This window comes from Onychostruthus taczanowskii, unplaced genomic scaffold (assembly GCF_017590055.1).
Source record: "Onychostruthus taczanowskii isolate IOZ18803 unplaced genomic scaffold, ASM1759005v1 scaffold36, whole genome shotgun sequence".
NCBI lineage: Eukaryota > Metazoa > Chordata > Aves > Passeriformes > Passeridae > Onychostruthus > Onychostruthus taczanowskii.
The window spans coordinates 5,031,793-5,045,075 of record NW_024501015.1 but is presented as its reverse complement, the minus strand read 5'-3'; the positions used below and the strand labels follow the sequence as shown (position 1 = coordinate 5,045,075).

At 36.3% G+C, this 13,283-nt stretch overlaps 1 protein-coding gene across 1 annotated transcript in view; it reads right to left on the bottom strand.

Moving 5' to 3' along the window:
* KCNH8 (potassium voltage-gated channel subfamily H member 8) overlaps positions 1-13,283 on the bottom strand; it is a 176,883-nt gene that overhangs the window by 36,832 nt on the left and 126,768 nt on the right. The window contains exons 8-10 of the mRNA XM_041411512.1: positions 7,829-8,026; positions 2,647-2,846; positions 586-835 (exon numbers count right to left, since the gene is read on the bottom strand). Coding sequence (XP_041267446.1) covers positions 586-835; positions 2,647-2,846; positions 7,829-8,026 — 648 coding nt within the window. The remainder of the gene's footprint in view (positions 1-585; positions 836-2,646; positions 2,847-7,828; positions 8,027-13,283) is intronic.

Sequence of the window (13,283 nt, the reverse complement as noted above, 5' to 3'; positions counted from 1 at the left end):
TATACTCAGATAACTGCAGACAGCATTAGTTAGCATGAAGTAGCTTGGGGGAGCAGGGCCAACAATACTTGTTTTTCATCACATGGCTTTTTTGCAAGGGGTGTTCATAGGCAAGTGCCAAAGAAGGAAAAAGTAGGCTCTTATTGCTTTCTTTGACTTGGGACCATTAGTGGGAGCATTGCCCAGACACTAATTTTCATGAAAGATTTAGGAACTGATGACCAATGTTCTCTGAGCTGTCAATACCATCACCAAATATAGCAGAAAGCAGCAAGTTGTGTCAAAAGCTTGCAAGTACCTGTTTACATGAAAAGAAGAGAGAATAAATAATAAGGAAACCAGAAGTGAAATTTTGCACAGCCAATAATCTGGCAATGGAAAGCTCCTTAGGTCAAAATATAAGGAAGTTTAAACTGAATTTAAAAAATAAAAAAAATAGGAGTGCACATAGAATATCTATTGTGGATTAAAACTAAACAAATTCTTTCTCATCAATTAGAACACACCAAACCACCAGTTAGTAGTGAGGGTTCTCCTGCACTGGGGGACAATTCTTCCTCTTTGAGTCTATGATTGTGCACGTACCAAGGATTGCCAGCACAGTGCTGTCTTTCAGGACTTCCATGGAACCTGAGCACACGAAGTAGATCGCTTGCAGGGCATCCCCCTGCCGGAGGAGGTATTCCCCAGGAGCACAGAAGGAGGTTTTGATGTGCAGAGACAGAGACCTGAGGCAACCACGACTGGCACACTCGAAGAGGGAAAGCTGCAAAATCTCCTTGTTCAAGTGCATGGTGATGTCTGAACGCAGCTCATCTGGGAAGTCTTTTAAAAGCTGTCCAAAAGAAGGAAAAAAAAACAGATGAAAAAGAGAAAATTTGTAAAATTATTTGTTTCCACTTTTGCAGAAGTGGCCTGATTTAGCGGTGTGGCACAAGTCATACTGTTGCAAATACTTCCCTTTGATTTTTTTTATCTCCTTGATGAGATGTGCTATTTTAAGACATTTTAACACTGATAAATTCTGGGAAAAACATGAATAAATATATGCCTTTTTACTACCAAAAAAAAAAAAACCAAACCAAACCAAAACAAAAAAACCCAAACAAACAAAAAAAACCCCAAAAAAACAAAACAAAAAAAACCCCAAAAAGCCTCATTAAAAAAACAAAAACAAAAAAAAAAAAAACAGGAAAAAAGGTCAACAATACTGTTTGTACGAACTCCTTCTAATGCACAATTTAAGTTTGTGCCAGTTCTTCATGTGATAAAACACAGTAGGCTGCTCGGGTATACCACTGTGGCAGTGACATATACAATGAAACAGAGAATTCTAAAATTCATCAATGTGCAATATTACTTCTTCTATAGTAAAATCACTGCAAGAGGAATAACTAAAAAACACACCGCCTTGAATGCGTTTTTTTTTTTCTTGTTGCTATTTTCATTTTTTAATAATGTAACTGGACACTGAAGGAGGGGTGGGAAAGGAATGGAGACAAGTTGCACGTTCAGTGGAAGAACCTATGGAAACTAAAAGACCATGAGGTCTCACTTTTTCCTTCCAAGCTGCAAGCCCACAAATACAGGGCTTTTTTGTAGTTTGAGGGGATGTGGCACATGAACAATGCAATCAGCCAATGCTTGACCAGGTGGGCTCAGACAAGGTGCTTTATCCATAAGCTGGAAATAATGAAAGACTGATGGTCTCTCCAGGACCTGTGGTTGTAGTACAGCAGTCACTCACTTTCAGTGTGACTGAAGGTACAGAAAGTACAAAAGCCGAAGGTGATCATTAACCACATCTAGGAAAGCTTTGAAATCTAAGTCATTTTTGTACCTTTGTAAATCTTACTAAGCTCCTTCTGTTGCTAAGATGCTGTTGAAAATCCTGTTCTTTGTGCTGTGCACAACACAAAAAGAATTTATCAGGAAAAGAATGTTCCAAACCCCAAATCTTTCTGCTTATTTCCACATTATCTTTAGAGACCACTGAGTTTTATAACACAGATAACAAGAAACCTAAAGGGAGTGTTCCATTCAAATAACACTCCAGCAGAGAGAAGCCATTATTTCTCCTGACATAACAGGAGACATAACGTGGATAAGTAATTTAAAACAAACAAGCACAGACACCACCAGAAATCTGTCTTTTGATTTCACTCTCAAGTTACACTGTGCAATATTTAAAAAGGTACTGATATAAATAACATAAAAATTCAGCCAAAATAATTTGTTTACAGTATTGGAATAAATAAGATGAGGGAGGAAGGAAAGGGTATCAAAGTCCCTCCTTTAAAAATGACCTAAAATCCCCATGTAGATGTTTTGTTTAGTGAAAGACACAAATAGTCATTATAGCATTTCTGCTGGCATCATCTAAAAGGTGTCTGATTAAAACCTCTTCAGCATTTGAGAGTCATGGAGGACTGAATTTTACTACATTATTTGATGTTTTAAACCTGCTTTTTCAGTTGTGTACCCTCTTCCTGGGATAATACATGTTTATTTTTAGGCATGGTTTTCTTTGCTATGTAACTTTACACAAGCCACAGCATGACAAAATAAAAAGTACCCCCCTCCTTGACTCAAAGTCATAGTTCATAGTCAAAATAATCAAACACAATTTCCCCCTTGTTTGGTTACCTCATTGGAATCAATTCCATTATTGACAGACCACGTGGTTTGGAAATATTCAAGCATCCTTTGCTTTAGCTGCTGTGGCAGGTGATGGACCCGTATAAAGTCCTTCAAATCCTTGGTTCTTGTGTGATAAAGGGACCATCTGGAGTACATCCTCTGAATTATGGCAGTCACATTGCCAAACACCAAGGCATGCATCAGAGCTAGGAAGCACAGAAATTACATGCAATGTGGAGTGATTTGTTGATCAATAAATCTTAGCACAGAAAATAAACAGCATCTTCACAGAGAGAAAATTTCCTGATTAAGAGATATAAGAAAGCTTTTGAATGTAAGACTCCTTGAGAAATGGTATATTAATACTGTGGTATTGATGTGATTATTCATTTCTGGTGTTTGAGACACGAGGGATCACTGTCATGGGATAGGCTAGAGCAACGACTTATTCTATCTAGTCAGTCTACCTAACAAAAGATTAAGTCTACCTAAGAAAATCTAGTCTACCTAACAAAAGAATTAAGTCAAATTAAGTCCACAGTCTAAGAGAAAAGGAAAACAGAACATAGAATCATAGAATCATAAAATGGTTTGGGTTGGAAGGAACCTTCAACATCATCTAGTTCCAATCACCCTGCCATGGGCAGGGATGCCTTTCACTAGACCAGATTGCTCAAAGCCTCACCCAACCTGGCCTTGGACGCAGCCAGGGATGGGGCATCCACAACTTCCCTAAGGAGCATCTTCCTGAGCCTCACCACCCGCAAAGTAAATAATTTCTCCCAATATCTAATCTAAACCTACTCTCAGTTTGAACCATTGCCACTTGTGCTATCACTACAGGCCTTTGCAAAAAAGTACAGGAAGGAACACATGTGGGCAGGTATGTTCAGAAAATAACGAGATACTAATAATCAGCATGGAAACTAGACTCAAATGGTCAGTTGGAAACTACACAGAATGTCATAGATTTCAGAGAACTCATATAAATAAAAGCAATTACTAATGGAGACCGTGTGTAGCTGAATGAGGTTGTTAATAACATTTAAAAATGTATCATATTCTGGGCACGATATTTATAAAGTCAGAAACCAACTCCACTGTAAAGCAGAAATTCAGGCTGAAAGAAACATTCAAAGAGACAACCTGATTTCTTATGTTGCTTGACAGGGTTAGTTACGCTTAAAATAATTTTGACATCCTGGAGTTTGTCTGCAATTAGTGATTGGCTTGGGAATAAAGAGACCAGAAGCAAAATTGAAGAAATATTTACAAATATAAGTCATCTGGGTTTGTCTGTGTAGAAATGTGTTTGCTTATTTGAGTTGGAAAAATCACTGCTAAATTGTCTGACGTGATATTGATCTGATGTATAGAACATACACATCTGCAAATTGTTTATTAAAAAAAATACTAAAAAGCTTGATTATTTCTCTTAAGGGACATCTGTCTTTATAGTGTTTGAGTGAAAGCACACAGACTTCTCAGAGTGACAAAGGAATTGGTTTACAAACAAGACAAACAAGTTGTTGACTTTGTGTGTCACTTTACAGAAGTCCAGAGTGAGTGAGAAGAGACAAGGAGGAACAGGAGGAGGAAAGGATGTACTTTTAAATGGTAGAAATAAAAACTTCTGTAGTTTGGAATGTTAGAAAACTCTTACAGGCTGAGAAAAATGCAAAGGAGCTAGTAACAATATCTATGTCCTTACTGTGAAGGGAGTGCAGAAAAATAGATAAAGAACTGCAGTGGAGAAATAGCAGGAAAAAAAGGATTATGGGTGTAGTAAGAATAGTAAGCCTAACTGGAAATTTATTTCTAAAAATAATCAGCTATTTCAACTAGGTGTTGAAATAGCTCATGATGGTGCAGTGAATTGCTAAGTCATTAATGTCAGAAGCTAGAGCAACAAAATGTGAGGGATTGGTATAATACTAGATACAGAATATTATATTAGCAATATGACAGCTAGGTCTGAAACAATTCAGCCAGATGCAGATAAATAGGTTAAGGAAATAGTGTAACCTATTTAAGAATGCCATAATCAGCTTTAAAAGGGGGTGGGATAAAGCGTTAGGTGGTGTATGAATGCAAATTAAGACTCATATGTGATGTAAGTGGCTCATCAGACTCTAAGGGTAGGAGCTGGACAGTGCAGAGATCTCAGTAAAGTTATTATAGGCACAAATATCATCTAGAATTTTGTTATTGTGATAGAATCTGTCTTTGCCTGTATACATTGGAAGGCAACTGCTTCTCATAATGACAAGCTATTCTTGGCTGTGACAGGCATTAGAATTCTTTATCAAATAATCATACACTTACCCTACTTTCTGTAAGTATTATGCCTCTGTCTAAACTCAAGTAGGACAAGTTCAAAACTTCTAGGAACTGTATTTCATACAGTGGCCTTTATTTTAATAGATACTTTAAATCACATTTTGCTTAGGGAACAGAGGAACACCTCTGATCCCGTATAGGACTGGAGCTACTACAGTGGGCCTCCAATCTCTTAAATACAAAAATACACATTATTTGCTGAAAGAACGTGGAGATTATAAGACAGAACACAGTATGATCACATGCTGGAGGGCAGATCAGATCGATGTTTTAGAGATGTTGGGTGTCCTAGGAATTCTGGTTACATTTTATTAAGTAAATTTTCTTTCCAACTTTAATAAACTTACTGTATTGAACAAGATCTTTTATCTTCAGAATATGACTTGTAAAAATTTAAATTTCAAATTTATGCGAAATAAAAATTAATGTGAAGAGGCCAGTAAATATGAAAAAGGTATTCTATATGCAATTTATTTGTTAAGTTTACACCTTTTTTTTCAAATTTTTCAAGGTTTAAGTAAATTTACTTCATTTTTTCAGTTTGTAGTGTCATACATTAAAGACATACAGAAAAAGCTACTGATAAACTAACTCACCCTATCCATTACAGCAGAAATTTCATTAACTAATGGCTTGGTCAAAAAGTCTGAAAAACTTACACCAGTCTTTCTCAGAACATCCCTTTCCATTAGGGAATTTTAAAATTAAATATTAGCCAAAAAGATACACTAAAATAGGTTTTAAGAATGATGAGGCATAATGTACCTAAGTGTACACATTATCACTTTATTCCTAACAGTTTTCTGAGGCATGCTCACCAGTCTTCACAGTATCATTCTATCTCTTTCCTTGATTTTCTTCAATAGTATCTAAAATATAATTCCTCAAGAAAACAGCTGCAGGTCGGTCTGCTCTGCTTTTTTTTTTTTTTTACCTGGACATATCTTGTTCATTGGACCCTTGTAGATATAAATCCATTCTGCTACCTGCTTGCCTTTAAGCAACTTCACCTTTCAGACATCAGCTCCCTCTTACTCCACTTACCTGACTAATTCTTCCCAATTTATTCTATGTACAAGCATATTACAAGAAATAAATGTGAAATTGTAACTGGGCTAAATAAATGTATAGGATACTTCTATATTCTACTCTCTGAAAGCTCTGCCATATTAAAATGAATTAAATATTCATCACTGGAGACCTCTTGATTTCTTGATAGAATGAAAACTCCTTCCTTTATTACAACATATTTTATGCAGTGAAAGCCCCAAAGAACAGAGACCACAGTGTATTTTAAAACTAAAATTTTATGCAACCACCAAAAGAAATTCATGAGCTGCTTGTGGTTTTTTGACATTGTGAAAACCAAATTTTCTTTTTATTTCATTCTTGGATGATACGTTATATTATTGCCTCTCATTTTCAGGACTGAGGAAAATGAAAATAATTCATTGAAAAATTATTTTACCACTTGATACTGCAACTATATAGCTCTCAGGTAATTCATCATGTTCCCTGACAAGTGCCAAATTTCCAATTTATTGTTGCCAGGAGAATTTATAGTGCAAAGCTGACACCCAGGGCTTTACCGACTAGCCCTGGAGAAACACCTACTAGTATTTCCAGAACAGCTAAGCCAGCAGAAAGAAAAAGGAAGGACAGAGTACTCTAGCAGTGACTTGATTTTGCCCTACATGTGCAGTGTGACATCTTTGCGCTGTATTATATACACATCATGAAATAGCACATCTGATTTTTTGTGGGAGGAAGATGAATGTAAAGACAGAGCTTCTGGTACTTTCTCTAAAGGACTTGGCTTACAAATCTCTGCTTGTTGTACCCAGGTTCTCAGTAGAAGGAAGGGCACCATGTAGGAGCATGTGGCTTACTCCAAAAGTTCAACTAGATAATCAGTATCAATAAAAATGTTACTAAAAGCTCCAAATATGACAAAAAAATGCATTCTGGTTCAATTCTGAATCAAATTTTTATCAATGATAATTGAACAGCATTTTTAAAGAATCTTTTATGCCAAGGCTCACCAAACAGTCTCCTGGCTCTGACCTGTCTCTCCTTCTGGTCTGGTCCTTCACATAAGTATACACACCAGCTCACAGACACTTTGTCCTGTGGGCTGCACACCTCCCCTCATCACCATTCCCAGGGCTGCGGTGGGGATGGAGCTGCAGCTGGTATGCACATCATACCTGGCTGTCTGCTAAAGTGTCTGCCACAAGGGACTGAAATCCCCAACACATGGCTGGGCCACTCCCACTGTTAATAATGTGAACTTGCATTTCAGTGGGCAGCACCGTCTTTCATCACCATAAGTGAATAAAAGGTTAGAAATAGATCTGCCTGAGAGAGTTTATCTAGTGTAAAGCAAACAAAGTTGTTTCCTTCTTTTGCAATTTTAAACCTCCATAGATGACATACTTTTAAACTGGATGTACATCACATAATTTCATTTATTAGACATCCAGAAAATCACTCCTTCCCCTGGCTTGGTGCTTTTTCTGCCTTGCATATGTGCAATACTCCCTATAATTTGCAGCTTCATTCTATACTACTACTTAGATTTTCCTTTTATGCTAGACACTTAACATACCAAAATAATAACTGGTACTTAGAAACTAGGTGCATTTTCTACTGCATTAATTAACTATAGCACTTATTTAAAAAAAAAAAGAGAAACATTTTCTTTTTTTTGCCATTTTAAATTAAAATTATTAAGTTTTCCGCTGTGCTTGTTTGGGGTTTCTTTTAAGAAACTTAGCAAAATTTCAGCTTTTATTTCACTTTTTCTTATTCCTGGAAAAGGTTTTAAATGACACTTAATTGCACTTACCCCCAATCAGCATTGTGCAAATGGAGAAGATCTTTTCAGCATCGGTATTGGCTGAAACATTTCCAAAGCCAACACTGGTGAGGCTGCTGAGAGTGAAATACAGGGCAGCTATATAGGCACTTCTGATTGATGGGCCTCCAAGTGTATTATTCTCATAATAAGGAGATTCAATTCGTTTTCCTAGCTCATGAAGCCAACCTGCAAAATAAAGCATAAAAATAGTTACTTTTTAGTAATAACGATACCACGTGAAAACTTTACATTATATTAAAAAAACAGTTCTAGAAACCCCCAAAAATCTACTTAAAAAGCATTATATTCTTCACATAATTCCAAGAATAAAAAGAACACTAAACTGTGGGAATTTATGCAGCGCATTAAGTATTGTCTCTGGGACATTTATTTTTATGTGTAATTTTAAATGATAAGAATTGTATTTCTGCATTGAAATCAAGTGGTTTTGAATTGCATATTACAGGTCTAATGATATAATTTATAAAATCCATTAAGTCACTAAAAAGAAAAAAATCTTCACCTAATAGCACTGCAGCAACAATGAAACATCATTTGATTCTTTCCATTAATTAATGCTTGGAAAGCTTTTTGACATTCTAAAACTAAATCATTATAATAGTAATTACATATTCAGAGCTTTTCGCATGTTTCTTTTTACAGTAGAAAAGATTCAAAGAACTAAACATAACTTACAAACCAGAATTAATTTTCAAAACATGCTTCAGTAAGTATTTTCTAAATTGTTCATTAAATCTTTCCTTTCATTTTGATAAATGGCTCTATGTGTGCCAGAGAAAGCAGAATTAGCTACTGCCTCAGATATTTGAAAAAAACAACAAAACAACCCCAAAGCAACAATGCAGGAAAAAATACTCACCTGGAAAACACAACCTGAATGAATTACATAAACACAATGCTTCACAAAAATCAAGACTGGGGAAAAAAGAAGGATAAAAACCTGTTTGTGTGCCCAGTTTTGCCTGTTAAACAGCTTGCTTGGGAGAATGGGAATCTTTCTTGGGTATACAGGGAGAACTGCCAAAAGAAAATAATCTTGACAGAGTTTTATTTTTAGAAAAAATTATTTGGGGGTCCCCCTTTTGTAAGCTGGGACATGACAGACTCCTGGAGATTATTCTCTCTCCACTTCAGTCATCATCCATTTAGATGAATCCAAATATGAACTGGGGGAAATCTCATTGCACAGAATGTCTGCAAAAGTAGTGGGTAGATTTAGAGCATCTATCCCAACACTTCCAATCAACTTGGGGAAAAAGCCTGTAGGAAATTAGCACTGGAGTAGTCCTGCTGAACCATGTTTGATCCAATGATCAGCTCCATGCTTTCTGGCATGCTGTTCTCCAGAGAAAGCTCAGCCAGAAGGGCTGGGTAATGCACAGCAAGGTCTGGCCATGACCCTGCTAATGCACTCTGTACAGGACAGGGAATTTGATCAAAAGCATAAATGAAAGCAATCTGCATTGTCATACAATGGCAGTACTGAGTAGGATGTTTCACCTTGCCAACAGACAGGGAAGCATATGAAAATCCCCTTGATTTTGCCTGGATAGATAGTATTAATCTATTCTCTATCTAAGTGGGGCTATTTTATATTTGTGGCTCCCAATTATTTAAAAAGAAAGTGGAGCAAAATGGGAAAAAAAGAAAAAAGATTCCTAGTTGAGTCAATACCAGTACTCTGTGTACTACTGTTTTTCTGAGATTACACTACATTTCTCCAACAGTAGCATGGTCCTTTGCATGGCAGATTTAATTCCTATATTTCTATAGTAGGGAATGGAATCACAAACATTAAAGAACATAGAATAAAAACCGAAGAAAATCTCTGGCAGGGAGGGGACAAAAAAAGGTCTATCTAAACCCAGTGTAAAGCAATACAATCATAAAGTTCAAGATCATCTCAAGATTGTTTCAGTTGCAAACCTGAAGCAAGTAAGTTATTTTAAAGAACGGTAACTGATATGCCTTTTAGGAGAAAATCTCCTGCCTCTGAGTGTTCTAAAGTCCACTGATTCTCAGCCTATTTCCTTTTTTCTCATTTTTCATGCATTTCCAGTGCTATCCAGGAAAGGTGGATGACTGCATTCTTTAACTGAGATATATGTGAATTGGTTTCTCCTTTATAACTCACTTTATGTTCAAGGTTTTCATCCAACCCTACTGAAACATTATTACTCCTAAAGGATTCATACTGCTAGGAAAAGTAAGGTACAAAAATATGTGTCTATATTGTGTCAATCAGTAGAAGCCTCTAAAATATTTCTACACAATTTCTACTAGCAAAATACCAATATAATAATTTTACAATTTCTAGAAAACACTTCTGGCCAAGATACCAGTACTTGAGATGAGTTTAGTATCCAGTGTCTAGTTCTGTGGCATAACTGAAGGTCAGACAAATCACTAGGATATGTGGCTTATCACTGAGGTAAAACAGTAGCCGTTAGCAATGATTAGCAATTCATAACTATTGCTAAAATAATGCCCACAATGTGAAGAAAAGCTAAGAAGTAAATTTATTTAGAGATTTAGACTTGGAAGAGAAAATGCATTTCTGAAAGGGAAAACCCTAAAAATATATTTCTCTGACTTGTAGATGTGTTTACAGCTTCTCATTTCTATTTTGGCTGGCAGAGATTATCCTAATCAGGAAATTCTGAAAAAAAATGATATAAAGTGATGTTTCAGCCAGAGTATATAAAATGCTGCAATATCTTCCAGATCAACTGTACTTCTCATATTTGTTGATAGCATGGCATTTTTTTTTCAGTTTCAGGGTAGAGACAAGTTACGGATGGGTGTAAATACTTTCATAAGCCAATGGAAATAGTCATAAAGTAGCATCACTGACTAATGCCTTTTCCTTTTCAGTTCCTGTAGGTAACAGCTCTCAGCAGATTCTCTGGCAAGCTTGAGTAATTAATTTCTGCCCTCAGGGAAGAAGAGAAAAATAAATATAGCTTGTAGTCAGAGGGAGCTTCCTAGAATTTAGCATTATGAATCTTGTCTGGTTCAGAATTAGCATTGTCTAGGCACAGCTCTCTGATTTTGAAAACATTTTAAAGTACCAATTAGCATAATTAAGAGGAAGACCTTTCAAAGGGAAAAAGAGCTCTTAAGTAATCACGTCCCATTGGAAAAGTCAATAGGAATTGGATATCTGGCTCCATTAGGCTACTTTGAAAATTGCTGTAAGAATCTGTATTGAGTTTCATTTACTTATATCTGAGAAGTGCTCAAGTATCAGCAGAAGCCTAAAAAAGCATTTAAACCTCCATAGATGGCATACTTTTTGACTGGATGTAAATCACATAATTTCATTTATTAGACATCCAGAAAATCATTCCTTCCCCTGGCTTGGTGCTTTCTCTGCCTTGAGTATGTACAATACTCCCTATAATTTCAGCTTCATTCTATACTACTACTTAGATTTTCTTTTTATGCCAGCCACTTAACATACCAAAATACTGTCTGGTACTTCAAAAACTTAGAAACTAGGTGCGTTTTCTACTGCATTAATTAACTATAGCACTTATTATAAAAATAAGAGAAATATTGTCTTTTCCAGTTTAAAAAAAAAAAAGCCCAAAGTCTTTGGTTTATTCTACACTACAGTGTCAGGAAGAATGAAGAGGTGTGGATAAAGAGTACCTCTGAGAACATCCCTGAATGTCTGAAAGCAATCGCAGTGATGATGCTAAAGGAGAAAAGGCTGAGCTTCTCTCAGCTATAATTCCACCTTGAATTTAGGGACTTCAAGTATTCCTAGGGGAAATATGAAGGTAGAAAAGCCTATCTGCTCTCACATAATCAATTTTTTCTGATGTATTTCAACCTCATTCAGGGCCAGATCATACTTGGCTCTTTCATGCTAGTGAGGAGAGAGAGAGTAAGCAATACTAAGCTGATAGTAGAAAAAGAAAATATGTAGTGAGAAATGTTGGAGTTAACTAAAGGTCACTGTGGATTGTATTTAGTGAGGATTATATTCAAGGAGTATGTCTGAGGCTGAGTTTTGTTTTTCTGGCTCAACTGAAAAGAAGCAACAATAGAAAAATGTCCTGAACTGGAGCACATGCAGCCTTCTGATACAAATAGATTGTAAGTTTCAACACAAAACTCACTATCCTATGACTACTGATGTGTGTTGCAGTGAACAGTTTAGTGCCATTAAGGAGAAGATAAAAACTGTACAAGAGAAATTAGATCCTTCATCACTGGAATGCATTTTTAAATTAAAATCACTGTGCAGCCTGAGAGCTGTGCAGTAGTCCCTGATCACTGCTGATAGCTCCTAATTTCAGATCTAGAGCAAGGAAGCCAGGAGCTGTAGGTTTGCACAGCAAAGCACACCACCCTTTCATCACATAGCAGCACCCTCTAATCTGCAAATAAACATTCATATTTCCATTGTAAATGGGGGAAAAATGGTCCAAGTTTCCATTGGTCTCAATGAACCAAGATTCTCAGCTGTATCCATCTCTATGTTTCTTTGTATTAACCTCCACAAAATAGACCTTAAGGCAGAACTGTTGTGAAGGGAGACCAAGTAGGTGAATTTCCTTCTTTTTAGGTAAATATCCAAATCACTTCCCTCAACTGTCTGTGTGGCTTATTCAGAATGCATCATAGCTAAAATTCATTTGAAGATAGGAGGCCAGAGCTAATATTGTATTTGAGATGAGATTTTTTATAACAGCATAATGAATATATTTTATCATATCTAACCCTAATTATCATTCATTAGACCTTAAAACAGTACCTTCTTTTTTAAGATCTCTTGCAAAGAATTCTGCACAATTATGCTCTAGATGTTGCTGACTGATATAATTCATTCAGAATCTAAAGGTGTATAAGAAGATGAAATAATTTTACTTCTTCTTGTGTGTATGACTGCATTATTGAATAATCATTGCCTCTGTTCTCATGGTTACTACTCAGGCTCTTCACAAGGGCTTCAAAGCTTTTTTTATCCCTGTCTAGACAAAATGTTTTTGACATGTGCAACTTTTCCCTGCTAAAACCTTTGTAGTTTTTCACCAGACTATTAATAGACCAAACAGCACCAGTCCTACTATTTCACCCTGTGGAATATTGCTGTTACTCTCTCATTTTCACAAAACCTGATCATTTGTTTACAGGTTTGATTTAAGTGAATCAAACATGACAGGCAAAGTGAAGCTTTGCCTGTCATGTTAGAGGAGGCTCCCAGGTACAAGAGCAGATGGTTTTAGGATTAAAGAACCCCAGAGATGACAAGAGAAATCATACCTTCAACCACTGTTTCTGAGGACAGTAAATGTTCCAGATCTTATTGGACTGGGTCAATAAGCAGGACATGAATCAGGCTTTTCTTTCACACAAATTAGGAAAAAAAATAGGTACTAACCCCTCCCCCCCCCAGCTTTCCCCTTCCCTC